This window comes from Corylus avellana, chromosome 2 (genome assembly GCF_965113065.1).
Source record: "Corylus avellana chromosome 2, dhCorAvel1.hap1.2, whole genome shotgun sequence".
Taxonomy (NCBI): domain Eukaryota; kingdom Viridiplantae; phylum Streptophyta; class Magnoliopsida; order Fagales; family Betulaceae; genus Corylus; species Corylus avellana.
In genome coordinates this window covers 16,396,042-16,412,357 of record NC_142491.1, presented here as the reverse complement: position 1 = coordinate 16,412,357, position 16,316 = coordinate 16,396,042, and the positions used below count along the sequence as shown (strand labels likewise).

Below are 16,316 nucleotides of genomic sequence, written 5' to 3'. Positions count from 1 at the left end.
AAAATTGCATCTACATAACAACAGCTAATTCAAATAAAACATTAATACACTATATAAATTGGTCACACTATAAAATAATGCTCTTTCTCATTACAAAATCATTAAATTTCTCACACAGAAAACCTACGACTATCTACAACCAAGCAAGCTATTATTAAATACCACAACCATGACTTACAGAAAACCTGCGACTATCTTCAGTGCCCATTCACTAGATCAACGACTCATCTCCAGCTTCTGCCAATCCAAGATACAAATCATTAAGAATTAATACTCACTAAAAGGAAAATTAAATGATTTCATTATACCTTTCCCGGGAACAATTATAACAGGTGCTGATTTACAGTGGCGGAAGCAATACTCGCTCACACTTCCCTGCAGTACCCTGAAGTCCCAACAACATTGAAATCAGCAAAGAAAGAGACAGAGGGGAATGGGGTGAGGAATGAACCTTTGAACAATGCCTCTGCCTCTGGTACCCAAGACCACCGCTGCAGGCTTCAACTTTTCTGCTTCCTTGCAAATTACCTTACCAGTATCCCCTTCCACGATCCGAGCCACAGTCCTCACCTATTCCACAGAGACCATTTAAATTTGATGATAAAAATACTTAAAGCACCAACAGTGGGCAATGGTCAGATTTTTAGTGTGGCAAATTTATTTATAAAACCAGTTTCTGATAAGTTGGGGTTATCATATATATAGCGGCCGGGGAGGGAGGGTCATACATTTACTTGGCAACAGAATATCCCAGCAGGTTAAGCGTAGTGATAACTGAAGTTAAAGGGGATTACATAATTGATAGAAGAAGTGGTCAAGCAAGGTTCCCACTTCCCACTTATTATACACAAGCTGAACTACAAATTGGTTGGATACAACCAACTTACTTGAGTCATGAATTGTGGTTTCTAATTAGGAGCAATTCAGTCATGTGTACAGCTTGTTTGAAGATAGAAGCAAAGAATGTATAAAACTGCAACGTTTAGATTGAGCACATGAATTACTTCATGTCGCAACATTTAGCTGCGACAAGGAATGTAGGTCACCAAGGCATTAACTAATAACTATAAATTTAAGCTTCAAAGAAAATCACACATAAAATTTCAACAATTATCAATATCATGATGTGTAGCTTGAAATTGAGGAGAGAATGGACTACTAGGGGCAACCTATCTTAATAATAAGAAGAAAATTATAAATAAACTCCTTAGGTCAACGCGCTTTCATTAAAAACTCCCTAGGTGTTTTTTTTCAGAAATCGACTCCCTTGGTCAATCGAAACTATAATAAACTCCCTACCATCAAAAAATTTTAAAAGCCGTTAGTCCACTCAAAACTCTCCGTTTTATCTGATTAAAATATTAATTTTTTATTAATTTAATTTAAAAAATTAAATTTTTTTTTTTAAAAAAAAAGTGAAGGGTGGCCAGGGGTGGCTCGAGCCTTTCCACCACCCCAAACCACCCCTGGGGTGGCTCACGGCCACCCCATGGGTGGAAAGGGGTTGCCGCGAGCCACCCCAAGGGTGGGCAAGGGTGGTTTACAGCCACTCTTCACTTTTTTATTTTATTTTATTTATTTTATTTTTAAGATTTAATTTTTTAAATTAAATTAATAAAAAATTAATATTTTAATAAGATAAAACAGAGAGTTTTGAGTGGACTAACGGCTGTTAAAATTTTTTGACGGTAGGGAATTTATTATAGTTTCGATTGACACAGGGAGTCAATTTCCGAAAAAAAAAAAAAAACACCTAGGGAGTTTTTAATAAAAGTGCGTTGACCTAAAGAGTTTATATCTAAATTCCCTAATAATAAGAAAGGGGGCGAGACTCCCGTATTATACACAAATAAGCCTTACCTTTTCTTAGAGGGATTGGTTTTCCTTTCCTTCACGTGCACTAAATTTAATGCTTCACCTTTTCTCAACCAAAGACCAAACCAACCTTAGTCTTTTGGTTAGCTGACTTTCCACTATCATATACAGGACCAATTCTTTTGCTACTGCCCTAGAGCGTGTGGTGTGAGCAGCAAGGAATTAGAGTGACTTACTCCATCTTTGGTTAGCAGATTTTTAACTATCTCCACCCATGAATATACGTCACATAGTGGGAATCACAAAGATTTTTTGTGTTCTCGCACATTTTTGTTTTGTGTTAATTACTGTGATCGTGATCTATTGTACAGCAAATAAAGATAATTATAATTTTAGGGAGGATATATGCACAACAATGATAATCAACAACATGGGATTTCAGGGTAAATCAAGTAATTGCCAATGCATAAATCTAATATGCTAAGTGTTATGTAAAGAATCAAATTTTTAGCATCCAAACATGTTCTTGACTATACGTGAGCACATTAACACAATTGTCCCACTTAAACCCTCTAGATTGAAACTAAAAAACTGCATTCAGTTTGAGTTTTGAGTAGCTTGCCCATGAGTCCCAACTTCCAAGATGCCAAGAAGGGATCCTAGCTGAACCAATAGAACAAATTTGATGGCGCATGACCTTAATCATACAAATATGAACCTCGTTTAATTAACAAAGCCAGACGATTAAGGGTAGATGGCTATCACAACGATATACTGAAATTAGAGTGTATGAGATGGACCTTAAACAATGGGAACGTTTATTTTCTCTGACTTTTTGTTTGTTTGTTTGTATCTTAGATAAATTACTGCTTGTCTCATAACACTAAGCTGATAAGAAACAGTGAATTTAATCACTTAATCGACATTTTAACCATCTTCCTCAAGTATCAAGCCAAAGTAAATTTAATCACATAATTCAATTGTGGCCCAGAATCCTCGTGTGTTGGTTCAAACTTGGAATTGTTAACTTAAAATAGAAGGTAAGGGGGATAAGATTTGAGTTCAAATCCCCGTCCACACGGATACCATTATAAATTACTACTCATCTCGAGACAAAAAACCTAAGCTGAAGGGAAATAATAAGTTTACAAAAACCTAAGCTGAAAGGAAATAATAAGTTTACTGGCTTGATCAATACTCTAACATGCTTGCTTCAAAAATTCAAAATTTCATCGTAAACCAAAGAATAGCCTTCCATAGATATCGTTGATCGCTATTTTTGTTCAATTAGAAAAGTAGTTGCAGAAAATAAATGAAGGAAAGAAGACGACTCACCATGGCAACTTGAAAAGCCTCAACCGCAAGCTTCTCCATAAGTACCTGGCTCGACTGGTAAACGACCTCGTTGTTCACGCCTAAACAAGCAAAACCCACAAAAATTAAGACTGAAAAATTTACAATCTCGAAGCTAACATCGGAGAAAGAGATCAACTAACTGGAAACAGCATGGAGAAGATGGACGGTATCGGCGAGCCTGCAGAGGTGGATGAGGGCCCAATCAAAGGCGTGCTTGCTTTTGGGCCCGTGATCCACGGCTATCAGTATGTCCCGGCCACGCCTCCTCTCCCCTGTCTCTCTTTCCAGCTCTGGCTCCGCCTCTGGCGCTATCGGTATCAAAATGGGCAGTGTCACATCTCTCCAGCTGTAGTCTTCGCGATCCTCCACCAACGTTTCCATTGCCTACGAATAATTAAACCCAGAGAGAGAATTGGGTACAACAAGGTGGCTGTTTTTGGTTTCAGAATTCGGATTGTTTTTGTTAAATCTTTTGGGGTGTTCGAGAAAGTTGTAAACTTGAAATGATAGGTGGGCCGTTGCTTTTGCGAGCAAAGCACTTCCGTGTTGAAATTGCGTGTGTAGTATTCCATAAAGTTGTCCTCCTCTTTTGGCGCTGTCCGTTGACTCTATCCTCTGCAGGCTGCACAATTCAAAGTTGTTCCTTTTCACAGTTTCCTCATGGCAGAGGAAGCTAGCGGGAAAGTTGTCAATAATACTGGTTAGTGTAAATGTGGTCGATATTTTAAGTTAGTGTATATAATAAAATATATAATGTTAATTTCAATTACACCTTCTACACTCTAACTTTCACGTGTTATTGAAAAGGTTTTCAAACTATGAAAACTCTTAATTTTATCTTTCAAATTTCTGACATTAAATCCTCAACTTTTTGATCTTTTTCATCATCGAGTGAAGGGATCAGGATTCCCTCGAATTAGAGGGAATCTCAAATTATCTCCAATCATCAATTTAGACCGTTCATTTTCATTCAACCATCTAAATTAATTCACTCAAATAAAATAATAAACTATTATTAGATTAAAAAAATAAATCCAAATAAAAATAGTAAAAAATAAAAAATAAATGGGATGAGAAATGGGGTGACTGGCCACCCCTGTTGTGTGCCTGGGGACTAGTCTGGGGTGACCGAAGCCACCCCTTGGCCCTTAGGGGTGGTGGTTCGGCCACCCCCAAGGGCTAATTTTTATTTTTTATTTTTTTGGCCCTTGTGGGCTACCCCCAACAGGCCCTCGAAGCCACCCCTAACTAGCCTTCCCCCGAAGTGCTAAACCCATTTTATTTTTTTTGTTTTGATTTTTTTTTTAAATCTGAATAATAGTTTATTATTTTATTTTAGTGGACCAATCTAGACTGTTGGATGAAAATGAATAGTCCAGATTGGTGATTTGAGATCCCCTCTAATTCGAGGGGATCCTGATCCCGAGTGAAGGGAAGCAACACCTAAAGTCTAAAGTGCAAGTAAAATGCTAATTAGATCCAGCTTATAAGCTATTATTTTAATAACAGTATGTATATTATAGTTTAATCAACGGTGAAGATTGAATCTTAAAGTTAACTTAGTTTTAATAGCTTTAATAAGAGAGAGAAAATAAAGAAATATTTTGAAAAATTCAATCTTAACCGTTAATTAAACTACAACATATATTTATATATATATATATATATATATATATATATGATGTTATTAAGCCGGTATCCAATTGAGTCACCAATTCAAAGAGCATCGGAAAATGCTAGAATTTCAACAATTTTATAATGTTTTTACAATTTTTAATACTACATTTATTTAGTGTTTAATATGTTTTAAATAACATATCAAAAGTTTAAGTGTGATATTGCTTGGCCTAATCCCTAAACCCACCATTGACATGATGCCATGGTTGTGAGCAAATCAATAGACATGAATAACTAGTACAATTAAATTTAATTGTTAATTGATTAACTGGTTAAGTGTGGTAGTTCATGCATTAAACAGGATCCTCTACCCATTTATATGAAACAGATGAAATAAATTTGAAATAAAAAAATAAAAAAAAAATAAAAAGTTAACAAAAAACCCTAAAATACAAAACATTTAAAACTATTTTCAATTACATCAAAACGCATTATTAGAATAAACAAACAAAAAACATAAAGAAAATTAAAAAGACAACCATTTTCAAAACAAATCCCTAAAAACTCAAAAGCCCCAACAATTTTCAAAGAACATGCGACAGGTACCACCTTAATCTGGAGCCTTCCACTTAACATTGAAAGCTCATATTTTTCTTTTGTCACAAAAGTAGCACTAACATTGAAAATCAAAATAATCCATTAATCAAAAAAAATCAAAGAAAAGAAAAGACATTTAGATCAATCGCTGCGTCAAAGACGGAGAAGGTGCTCAGAATCTTTAATGAATGGATGAGACAAAAATCCTCACGTTAGCATCAGATTAACGAGATTTTTTGTAAACTCATCATCATCGCACCTTCTCCTTCATATTTCGTACGACATCAAACGATTCGTCTGTGAGAGAGAGAGAGAGAGAGAGATTAGAGGGAGAGAGAGCTGCAATGGAGCCGACGAGATTGAGGATTAGGGTTTGCTTTCTGATATTTATAGCCATATTGACCTTCTATAACTACGGGAATACCCTTTCGAAGAGTTAACATGGGCTAAGTACACAACTCTTTGTCGGCCCAATCTAATTTGTTGGCCCAATCTAATTTGTTGGCCCAATCTAATTTGTTGGCCCAATCTAATTCGTTGGTCCAGTCCATCCATTTGTCCATAACCTCCAAGCTGGGTAGAGACTTAGAGGGCCGTTTAATTGACGTTGAACAGCCGAAGGGCCAATCAGCCTCTATTGAATTTTAACTATATATATATATATAGTATTGTAAATTTTCAAACATTTTTAAAACCAATAATCTAGGATTTACTAAATTTCTATTTTCAATCTTTTGATTTTTAAAAAAAAAATAAAAAAATTAACAAACAATATAAACACAAAAAATTCTTAAGCTTACGTGGTTAATGTGCGTAGTAACCGTCACATGGAGAAATTTAGTAACTGACATAATATGTCACGTGAATTATCTCACATTAATTTATAAGAAACTTATAGTAAAAGTTGTAATATCCGCTCTTAATTTAGACTCCAGAATACGGGCTGTTCAGCACTCCACCTAATAAAGATTTCTTAGCAAAGTTGGTCGATTAGGTTTGCCTGTACATAATCACCAGCATCCATATATGTCAGAAAATCATTTATTCAAGTTATCATTCTCTCTTTCTTTAGTTGAACAATGAGGCAATGAGTAAGATAGAAGCTTTTTACGCTACAAAATAAGTAATATATTTTATATAGTATGCAATGTACCACAAAAACTCTGCATGTAATGCGTGCAACTGAAAGAAAACGACACAGCAATGAAGCAAATATAATATGAGCCACCGGCGGCGGTTGGTTTACTGCTCACTTAACGTAGTTTGAGAAATTCAAATGGCGCCCAACACCGAGTGCTTATGAAACCCAACACGTAAAGTGCTTCCTCAAACACAATCTAAGGCAGGTTGGTTAGATACATAGTCATATTATATATATATATATGCTTACGTGTGAAGATCTTCATGTTTGAACTTCAACTGTAAGAAATCGGCGCAGGGCTGGCCACCAATATGTTGACAATTCGTATGTTTATAATAAGGCGGTTCAACCCATTTTTCGACAAGTATTTCCATCACAGAATCATATCTTAATAGAAACTTTAATTTATTCTCTGCGCACATGGGTCCAGCGGCAATGAAGATTTATAATGGTTTTGCAGTGCTGCTCTTGGTTGTGCTTGGTTCTTTCATGGCTGTGAGTAGTACTACTGCTGCCACAGGTGTCATGGACACGTCAACCGCCCTTCTCATAAGTGTGGATCCATCGGGCAATGAAGATTTTAAAAAGATACAAGATGCCATCGATTCAGTTCCATCTAATAACTCTGAATTGGTTTTCATTTGGGTTAAACCAGCAACATACAGGTGTGTGTGTGTGTGTGTGAAAGAGAGAGAGAGAAATATATGCTGTTTGATTTTTTTTTTTTAATAACCGGAGCATTTGGGGCTTCGTCCAGACTAGAACTCCGGATCCACACGGGTAGTGTAATGCTTGAGCTATTGCTCGTGAAACCTAATGTTTCGTGAGACGCCAGGACCAAGTGACTTACAACTTGAGCCAACCGTTATGCGGTTTGGATTTAGTTATGTTTATTGGTTTGTATATGTATGAAACTAGCTAGACTCTTCTCTTATGGTTAAGCAGGGAAAAAGTTGTGGTGCCTGCGGATAAGCCCTTCATAACATTGAGTGGCACAAAGGCCTCTAACACCATCATAACATGGGGTGACACAGGGGAGATAATTGATTCTGCAACACTTTCCGTATTTGCTTCTGACTTTGTTGCAAGATCTCTCACAATTCAGGTATATATATGATATGCCTACCCTTATATTCTACATGTCTTTGGGTGGGATGGGAAGTCATATATTTGTCTAGGAGTCATTTAGGATTGCGTTTGAGAAATAGAGCTTTTAAGTCAAAAGGCGCTTTTGGGCAGAAGTTTTATTTTTAAACTTTTGCCAAAAGTGCGTTTTTGCCATTTTTAGGTTTTTTGGACCCTTAAAAACACTTTTAATTTTTTTACCAAATAAGTATTTTTTTCTTTAAACGGACTTTTTAAATATTAAACGCACTTTTAGGCCTCTCAAACGCAATTCCAAACAGACCCTAAGTCAACATAATGAAACTTCGCATTTATTCTGAATATATGGTAATCATTTTTTCTGTGTAAATTTGTTTTTTTCTAGAATACGTTTGGGACTTCAGGCAAAGCTGTTGCTCTAAGGGTAGCAGGAGACAGAGCTGCATTCTATGGTTGCAGGATTCTTTCTTATCAAGATACTCTCTTGGATGACACTGGCAGGCATTATTACAGCGGCTGCTATATTGAAGGAGGCACTGATTTCATATGTGGAAATGCTGCTACTCTATTTGAAGTGAGTATTTCCCTTGACTCACACAGAAAAAAACTGATGATGGCATATATATATATATATATAACTTTCTTTCAATTTAAATTTGCTTTTGTGTCCATGTAGAGGTGCCATTTGCATTCACTTTCCAGTGCAGATGGAGCCATTACTGCTCAACATAGGAATTCACCATCGGAGGAAACTGGGTTTACCTTCATGGGTTGCGAGATCACTGGTGTTGGAACTGCTCTTCTTGGAAGACCATGGGGTGCTTACTCTAGAGTGGTGTTTTCCCTAACTTACATGTCCAGTGCCGTAGTGCCACAGGGCTGGGATGACTGGGAAGATCGAAGCAAGCAGAGGTATATATACATATATAGAAAACTTCATTTACCTCCTATGAATTGCGACGCCTCTTTCAATGTCACTCTCAAACTATCAAAATTTGTAACGAGGGTGTTCGATACATCAACTCCTTTCAATCACCTTTTCCGTCAAAGGTGATTGAAAGAGGCTAATTCATCGGATAACCATAGTGAAAATTCACTTCTTTCTATCGCTTAAGCTATTCTAACATGTTTGTTTCTTTATGAACAGCACTGTGTACTTCGGTGAGTACCAGTGTTACGGTCCTGGAGCCAATAGAACGAAGAGGGTTGAATGGTCAAAGAGTCTATCGAATGACGAGGTTGCACCCTTCTTGACTAAGGACATGATTGGTGGGCAAAGTTGGCTTAGACCTTCGCCAACTCACTTCAAGAGAGGCTCTACCATTATCCCAGCGAATGCTAATGGAAACAACTAGAGTATATATAACAAAATACTTCTCATAAATTGTTTTTTATATTCATATTTTCATGTGAGACACAGTACCAATTTACAGCTATATATGGAGACATTGTCATTACAAATAGATGAATCAAACGAAAATTTCTTGCTTTCTTTCTTCTATCATGTTTTTCTTCCTAACCTGAGATTTTTATCTGGAATAATCTTTCTAGAATATGCTACCTCTTCTCTTCAAATGATCAAAAAGTTCTCGCTCGCTCGTTAAATTACCACTTATCGCTTCAAGTAATAAATAACTGTTTTAACAAAAATATGATTCAACTTCAACCTACAAGACTCCACAAGATCATTGCACACCCCGCCTCGGTTTTGGCATTTACAGTGAAAACCGAAGTAATTATCATTTCAGCTTACCAAACGTACCTTAAGTTATGCACTTCTCTAACCCACCAGAGGGTGTGAAAATTGAGTCTCAAGCACAAACTTATGGCCCTCGCTGCTTCTGCCATCAAAGTTCAATATGTTTTAAAGCTTTATCTAAATAATCATAGCAACAGACTAAATTGATCTAACAGTCAAAAGTTGCTCATACAGAAACAAGGGAGACAAGTAAAATATCAAACTCTAATAGAGGGGTGTCGATTTGCATTACTCTAGCAGATTCAAAAGGTGCTTTCCATTATAGCAAAAGACAGGAGAGGGGAAGGAACGCAAAGTAACAATCTTAGAAAGCTCAATAGAAAAACTCTGTTCACAGAAATTGAATTACAAAGAACCAAACAGTTGAAGATGAAGAGATATCATCACAGATTACCCTCCCAATTACATTCGAAATCCAACAGCCAGTATGAAACTTCTCCATGAAAAAAGCTCCAGTCTAACAAACCAAGCCTTCCCAATTTTATAGCAGCAATCAAAGCCTCAGCTATGAACTCAGATACTTCAAGAAGCTAAGATGGAAATAAGGCATATCAACAACAGAAGCAGCACCAAACCAGCTATCCAACAAAGCCATTTTCCTCTCCTCTTCTTCATCTGATTAGCATGCAAGAGTCCATTGGTTCCACCATTTATGTAAGCCCCAGCGCTAGCCACATTCTCCTCAATATCATTAATCTTTTCTCCTTGTGTTTCCACCAACACAGCCATGTCTAGAAAAACTTGATGGAGCTCTGTCAAGCTCCTCTGTATATCCTTCAACGCCTCATGCCGTTCCTTATTCTCTGTTATCAAATCTTCCCTCCCTTCAAAAACATTGACCTGCCCACCTCCCAAAATCATCTTCTGAATATCTTCCTCGCTGGGTTCCTCTCCGGTGGCAGCATAATACCTCCTCTTCAGACCTTCTTTGTGATCTTTAACAATCTGTTCTCTCAAAGACTGAAAATCATTCATCATATCCCTCAATTTAAGCCTCAAACCATTGGTCACCGAAATCCTCGTTCGATCAACCGGACTTCCTTCTTTGTATTCCTCAGATAACTTTCGATTAACAATATTAGACCGATCAAGCGACTCCAATCTTGCTTTAATATTTTTCGCTTTCCGGAGAATGGAGACCATGTCTGAGTTAATCCTATCCCTTAGCCCACGAAGAACTTTAGCACTGTGAGCAGACTTGGTCTCTTCATTCAGGTCCTGAAGGTTGAGAAGAAGATTGGTGATCTCTTCCATGTCAGCCTTGATTCCAGCCACTTCTTCGAAAAACTGTGAGAGGTTCTGTTCATCAGCAGGGTTAAGTTTTCCCATCTCGATATCTGGCTCAGCATCCAGGTCTTTCATGGCCTGTTTCTTCAGGTCCACGTAACTGAGAAATGACTTCGTCATAAGATCATTCATCTTTGGGACGATCAAAGACCCACCTGAAGGAAAATCTTCAAATTAGAAGAAAAATGGTATGATATTGTAAATAAATTAAAGTTTTCACTGGAATATATGTTCTCAAACACAATGAAGAATGAAAGATTGATTGGGTCAAAAAAAAAGAGGGAAAAAGAAGAAGAGATAACTGAGTAAAAGAGTTTGCTTTCGTTCCATTAAAATGGGAAAATTCCATTCAACTGGACCTATAAAATTACTTTATTAGATTAACCAAACTTCCTTTGTTTGAGCCAAACATAGAAGCTAAAAGTTTTCAAGCTACTTCCCTTTCTTTCTGCCTCAATTTTCTCAAAAATCCAACAGAACCATGAACAAGAACGAGAAATGTAGGTCTTGAATACCCATAAGTTCTAGTAAATTAAAATCTAATAGGTCCAAAAGAAATGAAGAATCCATAAAAATTATGATTAATAAAGCAATAAGGAAAACAAAGCTAAAAAGATATAAACCCTAAAAAGTAGATGATCCGGCGAGAAATAAGGCTATGATAACTATCAACTTATCTTTCCAACAAGAAATCTGAAATGAAATTAGAATGGATCATAAGTAGATATAACGCTTGCCGACTGTTTGGTTACTGGGAAAACAGAGGAAAATATAAATGCTCCGGTTCCGGTACAAATACAAAAACTCAACTGGAACAAACTATTAACTGAGTTCTTTTATATACCCAGAAAAATTATTGACTGAGAGATTATATAGAGTTTTTCGATCTCGTCTTTTCTTTTCTCCTTTTCACTTAAAAGCTCTCTCAGCAACCAAACAAAACAGAGCCTATATGTAATTCAAATTGAAGAAAAAGAACATGGACCTCGATGATCAAAGTCCAAATGATATAACAGACATAATTCAGGAATAACAATAATGAATATTAAGAACAAAAAAACTGAGTAAGAAAAAACAAAACCTGGAAGAAGAAGAAGTGGATGCTAAGAAAGGAGAAGCTCAGGTCAAGTGCTTGAATCTTGTTCTCTGTGAAAGTGGTTTAGGATTTTTGAAAATTCAAGGAAAAGATTTGTGAGATCTTTGAAGCCTTTTGCAGCTTACATATATGCCCCTAAAACAAAGACCATCAATCAATGACTTCTCTATGGCTTCCGTTACGTTTGAAATTTATGCTTTCAAAATTTGAAATTTAAAGAGCCGTTAAGAGTTTGAATCTCAAATCATGTCGTTTCGCTCCGCGTAACGTTGTACTTGTGGACCCCGTCCGTTTACGTTGTAACAGTGCTTGTCTCTTAGATGGCCCTAGGTCCAGTCCAACTATGTGGTTGGGTATCAAAAGTCCTAACCAAATTTATCAATTTGGGTTTTTTTTTTTTTTTTTTTTTTTTTTTTCACATGTCCATACACAAGGAAGGAGAAGGGGGATTCGAACTAATGATTTTCACTGTATGAGACGTGATTCACAGCCAATTGAGCTACTCCTTAAAAAAAAAAAAAAAAAAAAAAAAAATTTATTGTCTTAGATTAGGGGTCATGTCACTTCACCTAACTCGAATCTTTAATCATACTTATGTCCAAATTTCACATTTGTTGCAACATGAAGCTATTAACTCCGTCTTAATTACTTTATGTGTTAAATTAAAAACACGTTTATCAAAATGCTCTTTGGGTTTTATAAGAGTTAAAATTAGTAGTTGAACTTTGTGTGTTTAGTAAATTAATCCTATTATCCATTTGTCCTCAAGCCCATTTACACTTGTACAAAAAAAAAAAAAAAAAAAAAAAAAAAAAAAAAAAACCTAGGCCTATCAAATGTTGTCAGACGCCAAGGCACAACCAAAAATATCAGCAAAGGGGGAGAAGCGTAAACGTTGGATTCTTTAAGCCGATAAAAATAGGTAAATTTAATTATTTAATTAATATTTTAATTTTTTTTTTATATATAGGTTCAAAATCTTTTTTAATAGATAAAGTTCGACACGTAAAATATTTAATTAAAATGAGAGTAAATGATAGAGTTAATGTTCAAACTTAAGACCTTTACCTGTGATATTATGTTAAATTGCTAATTATAATAAGAAGATGTAATTAGATATGAAATTTGAGAGATAAAATTCATTTAATTAAATATTTATATTACATTATATTAGGAAACCAAATCCCAAGGGCGAACACGCACCCTGTATTTAAAAGGAAAATTATATCTAAAATCCTTAGGTAAACACGCTTTTATTAAAAACTCTCTGGGTATTTTTTTTTTAGAAATTTAGTCTCTGGATCACTCGAAACTACTAGAAAACTCCCTACTGTCAATTTTTGTTAACTTCCGTTAATCTACTCAAAACTCACCGTTTTATCTGATTAAAATATTATTTTTTTATTAATTTAATTTAAAAAATTCAATCTTAAAAAAAAATAATAATAAATAAATAAATAATTTGAAGGGTGGCCAAGGGTGGCGGTGCCACCCCTGGCCACCCCCCCTTGGGGTGGCCCAAACCACCCATGGGGTGGCTTACGGTCACCCCATAGGGGGGGTGGCCCTTCAAATTTATTTATTTATTTTTTATTATTTTTTTTTAAGATTGAATTTTTTAAATTAAATTAATAAAAAAATAATATTTTAATCAGATGTGAGTTTTGAGTAGATTAACGGAAGTTAACAAAAATTGACGGTAGGGAATTTTCTAATAGTTTTGAGTAACCCAATGACTAAATTTCACAAAAAAAAAAAAAAATACCCAAAATTTTTTTTAAAAAAAGTGCGTTTACATCCTTAGATATAATTTCCCTATTTAAAAACGCGCCTACGAAAGTTGAGTGGCAAAAGGCAGTGTAATTGAGTGAGTGAATCGGAGAGATGGGGAAGAGCAGAATACTGATAATCGGAGCGTCCGGAAAACTGGGGTACCATTTGGCCATAGCCAGCCTCCATTTCTCTCACCCAACCTTCGCTCTCGTCAGAGACTCCGCCTTCTCCGACCCCCGAAAGTATGACAAGCTTCACTCCCTCTCCAATGCCGGAGCCACTCTCCTCAACGTCTCTCTCTCTCTCTCTCTCTCACAAACACGCACTTTGTGGGGTTCCTTCATTTTTGTCATTTGGGTTTTTTTTTTTAGGTTTACTGGAATTTAAAGTTGTTGTATTTGTGCTATTTCTTGGGTGTCAATTGTCAGGGTTCGCTGCAAGATGAAGCGAGCCTGGTGGAGGCGATCAAGCAAGTGGATGTGGTTATTTGTGCTATTTCTTCAAATCTGGTTCTCGATCAGAAGCTTCTCATCCCAGCTATTAAACAAGCTGGCTGCATCAAGGTCTTCATCTCCTCTTTTCGTTCGTTCTTAAATATGAACCATTTTTTTCTCAACCTCGAAAGAAAATTGTGAAATGTTTCTTTATTCTCAATGTACATGTTTGTATGTAGGTAATCAAAAAAAATAAAACAAAAAATACCCGGGTCTCCCATGGTTTTGTTGAATGAGATAATATCTATAAGATTTATTTATTTGGTGTTATGAAAATCATGTGTATATAAGCTGTTGGGGGCTTCATTTTGTATCTGATACTCGACATGGTAGTTGACTCTGATACCAAATGATACAAGCCTAAATGTAAAATGTATCATATGATTTAAATATAATCTTAACAATGTGTATATAAGTTATCGGGCACCTCTCCCTTTCCATCCGATATTTGACGTGGTGGTTGGCTCTGATACCAAATATTATAAGCCTTAAGCAAAACTCACCCTTGAAAATTAGCTTGCAAAGAGTGGGTGTTCAAGAGCTTATATACATGTAGTTATGTATGATTATATTTAAGCCATGTTGAACTCTTATAATTTTAATATTAGTATATCTTCTGGTTTGATTAATTTTAATATTAGTATATCTTCTGGTTTGATTTATTTATTTATTTATTTATTTCATTTTCTAATCTGGATTCTCTGCATTCTATGTAAAATTGTGCGTTGGTCTTCCACAATCATGCAGAACATGTCAATCTCTCATATTTTATTTGTCGTACGATACTTATGAGTGTTGACTGGTCCAGAGATTCATCCCATCAGAATTTGGATTAGACCCGGATAAGGTTCAAATATCAGACATGGACTATAATTTCTATTCACGAAAAGCTGAAATTCGACGTCTTGTGGAAGCTGAAGGCATTCCCTACACTTGCATCTCCTGCAACTTCTTTATGAGCTTTCTTGTTCCTTCACTTGTTCAACCAGATCTAGAGACTCCTCCAAGGGACAAGGTCACTATATTTGGTGATGGAAATACAAAAGGTATATATATTTGTTGATCAGATAGTGAATTGCAATTGTTCTCTACAACCTTTGCCTTTTGTTGATTTACTGCTTTGTTATTTGGCTTCTCTGCAGGTGTCTTTGTGAAGGAAAGCGATGTTGCTGCCTTCACAATTAGTGCAGTGGATGATCCACGCACATTGAATAAGGTGTTATATTTAAGGCCTCCAGGAAATGTGTACTCCTTGAGTGAGATGATTGAGATTTGGGAGACTAAGATTGGGAAGAAGCTCGAGAAGATATATGTAACAGAAGAAGAGCTTCTTAGGAAAATTAAAGGTACTTCAGTAGTATTTGAAAAATATTCTTTGTGCCCTAGGTGGGTGCTAATTCCACAGTTGATGGGAAGAAAGAAAAGATATCTAATGTAAATTGCTAATCACTGCAACTAGGGAGATCATATTTACCTAAATGATCTTAAAATAACTGCAAAAATTATTATTGTAATGCTAAGTTGAGACTTGAGAGAAAATATTAGTTTCATGTGTAAACCTTTTTGATCTGTCAAATCCTCATAAATCAGAGATTTATCACGTGTTTTTGGAATGTAACTGGCTATTTGTGAGATCCAAGATAAAAAACCTGCCATAAAATCACCATATCTAGAAGATAATGATACTGCATCTGTTCTGTTTTTGCAACATTTAGGAGTTCCTCTTTGTAGGTTTACTAGGGACAAAAGTCTGGAGCTATTTCTAGACAGATATTGTATGATTAAATTTTCCTTATCACTCATTTCCTTGAACTGTTTTCTGGTTTACATTGATTCTCCTTTAGTTAATTGTTGAGAATTTTTTTACCAAAACTAATTTATTACATTGCAGAGACTCCATATCCTGCCAACTTGAAGATGATTTTCATATATTCTACTTTCATAAAGGGGGATCAAACATACTTTGATATCGAGTCTTCAGGTGGTGTTGACGGGACCAAGCTGTATCCACAACTGAAATACACTACAATCAGCGAATATTTAGATACCCTGTTGTAAGTTGTAGCTTGAAAGCAATGATATTATTTATTATCTTTCAAGTATGTAGAGCTGTACCTTCTATTCAAATAAGTTCCAATCTTGAGTAAAGTCATCGTAGTTTATATCTAATGGACTCATAGCTTTTGGCAGACTGCATGCTTATATTTCCATCTATGTATAATGCAACAAAAAAAAAAAAAGACATGGTGGTTTTGAACCCAATAATGACTTTTTAGA

General features: G+C 35.8%; 4 protein-coding genes and 1 non-coding gene across 5 annotated transcripts; 2 read left to right on the top strand and 3 right to left on the bottom strand.

The window, feature by feature from the left end:
• Nucleotides 1-28: 28 nt before the first annotated feature.
• On the bottom strand, nt 29-3,716 carry RD2 (Adenine nucleotide alpha hydrolases-like superfamily protein). The gene is made up of 5 exons (XM_059599045.2): nt 3,312-3,716; nt 3,151-3,230; nt 452-570; nt 309-385; nt 29-237 (listed from the first exon to the last, which is right to left on the bottom strand). The coding sequence occupies exons 1-5, from the start codon at nt 3,550-3,552 to the stop codon at nt 212-214; spliced, it is 543 nt and encodes a 180-aa protein (XP_059455028.1). The 5' UTR covers nt 3,553-3,716; the 3' UTR covers nt 29-211.
• Nucleotides 3,717-5,555: 1,839 nt separating this feature from the next.
• Nucleotides 5,556-5,643, bottom strand: LOC132168338 (small nucleolar RNA U30). The gene has a single exon (XR_009438852.1). It is a non-coding gene; the product is annotated as a small nucleolar RNA U30 (small nucleolar RNA).
• Nucleotides 5,644-6,814: 1,171 nt separating this feature from the next.
• Nucleotides 6,815-9,069, top strand: LOC132167743 (putative pectinesterase 11). Its single transcript, XM_059578768.1, has 5 exons — nt 6,815-7,191; nt 7,472-7,631; nt 8,016-8,204; nt 8,307-8,542; nt 8,778-9,069. The coding sequence occupies exons 1-5, from the start codon at nt 6,947-6,949 to the stop codon at nt 8,983-8,985; spliced, it is 1,038 nt and encodes a 345-aa protein (XP_059434751.1). The 5' UTR covers nt 6,815-6,946; the 3' UTR covers nt 8,986-9,069.
• Nucleotides 9,070-9,446: 377 nt separating this feature from the next.
• Nucleotides 9,447-11,930, bottom strand: LOC132164098 (syntaxin-112). The gene is made up of 2 exons (XM_059574519.2): nt 11,758-11,930; nt 9,447-10,831 (listed from the first exon to the last, which is right to left on the bottom strand). Exon 2 carries the CDS (start codon nt 10,806-10,808, stop codon nt 9,912-9,914), a length of 897 nt encoding a protein of 298 aa, XP_059430502.1. The 5' UTR covers nt 10,809-10,831; nt 11,758-11,930; the 3' UTR covers nt 9,447-9,911.
• Nucleotides 11,931-13,598: 1,668 nt separating this feature from the next.
• LOC132166334 (NmrA-like negative transcriptional regulator family protein) lies at nt 13,599-16,257 on the top strand. Its single transcript, XM_059577139.2, has 5 exons — nt 13,599-13,836; nt 13,974-14,108; nt 14,848-15,085; nt 15,182-15,385; nt 15,931-16,257. The coding sequence occupies exons 1-5, from the start codon at nt 13,657-13,659 to the stop codon at nt 16,095-16,097; spliced, it is 924 nt and encodes a 307-aa protein (XP_059433122.2). The 5' UTR covers nt 13,599-13,656; the 3' UTR covers nt 16,098-16,257.
• Nucleotides 16,258-16,316: the final 59 nt, after the last annotated feature.

What these genes read in the sequence shown, in the direction of transcription:
- RD2 (XM_059599045.2), bottom strand. Translation starts at nt 3,552, where the DNA reads ATGGAAACGTTGGTGGAGGATCGCGAAGACTACAGCTGGAGAGATGTG. An exon ending in TCTTCTCCATGCTGTTTCCA is followed by an intron (nt 3,231 to 3,311) that starts GTTAGTTGATCT and finishes TTGCTTGTTTAG; the next exon opens with GCGTGAACAACGAGGTCGTT. An exon ending in GGCAGAGGCATTGTTCAAAG is followed by an intron (nt 386 to 451) that starts GTTCATTCCTCA and finishes TTGGGACTTCAG; the next exon opens with GGTACTGCAGGGAAGTGTGA.
- LOC132167743 (XM_059578768.1), top strand. Translation starts at nt 6,947, where the DNA reads ATGGGTCCAGCGGCAATGAAGATTTATAATGGTTTTGCAGTGCTGCTC. An exon ending in CAAGATCTCTCACAATTCAG is followed by an intron (nt 7,632 to 8,015) that starts GTATATATATGA and finishes GTTTTTTTCTAG; the next exon opens with AATACGTTTGGGACTTCAGG. An exon ending in ATGCTGCTACTCTATTTGAA is followed by an intron (nt 8,205 to 8,306) that starts GTGAGTATTTCC and finishes GTGTCCATGTAG; the next exon opens with AGGTGCCATTTGCATTCACT.
- LOC132164098 (XM_059574519.2), bottom strand. Translation starts at nt 10,808, where the DNA reads ATGAATGATCTTATGACGAAGTCATTTCTCAGTTACGTGGACCTGAAG.
- LOC132166334 (XM_059577139.2), top strand. Translation starts at nt 13,657, where the DNA reads ATGGGGAAGAGCAGAATACTGATAATCGGAGCGTCCGGAAAACTGGGG. An exon ending in CCGGAGCCACTCTCCTCAAC is followed by an intron (nt 13,837 to 13,973) that starts GTCTCTCTCTCT and finishes GTCAATTGTCAG; the next exon opens with GGTTCGCTGCAAGATGAAGC. An exon ending in GCTTCTTAGGAAAATTAAAG is followed by an intron (nt 15,386 to 15,930) that starts GTACTTCAGTAG and finishes ATTACATTGCAG; the next exon opens with AGACTCCATATCCTGCCAAC.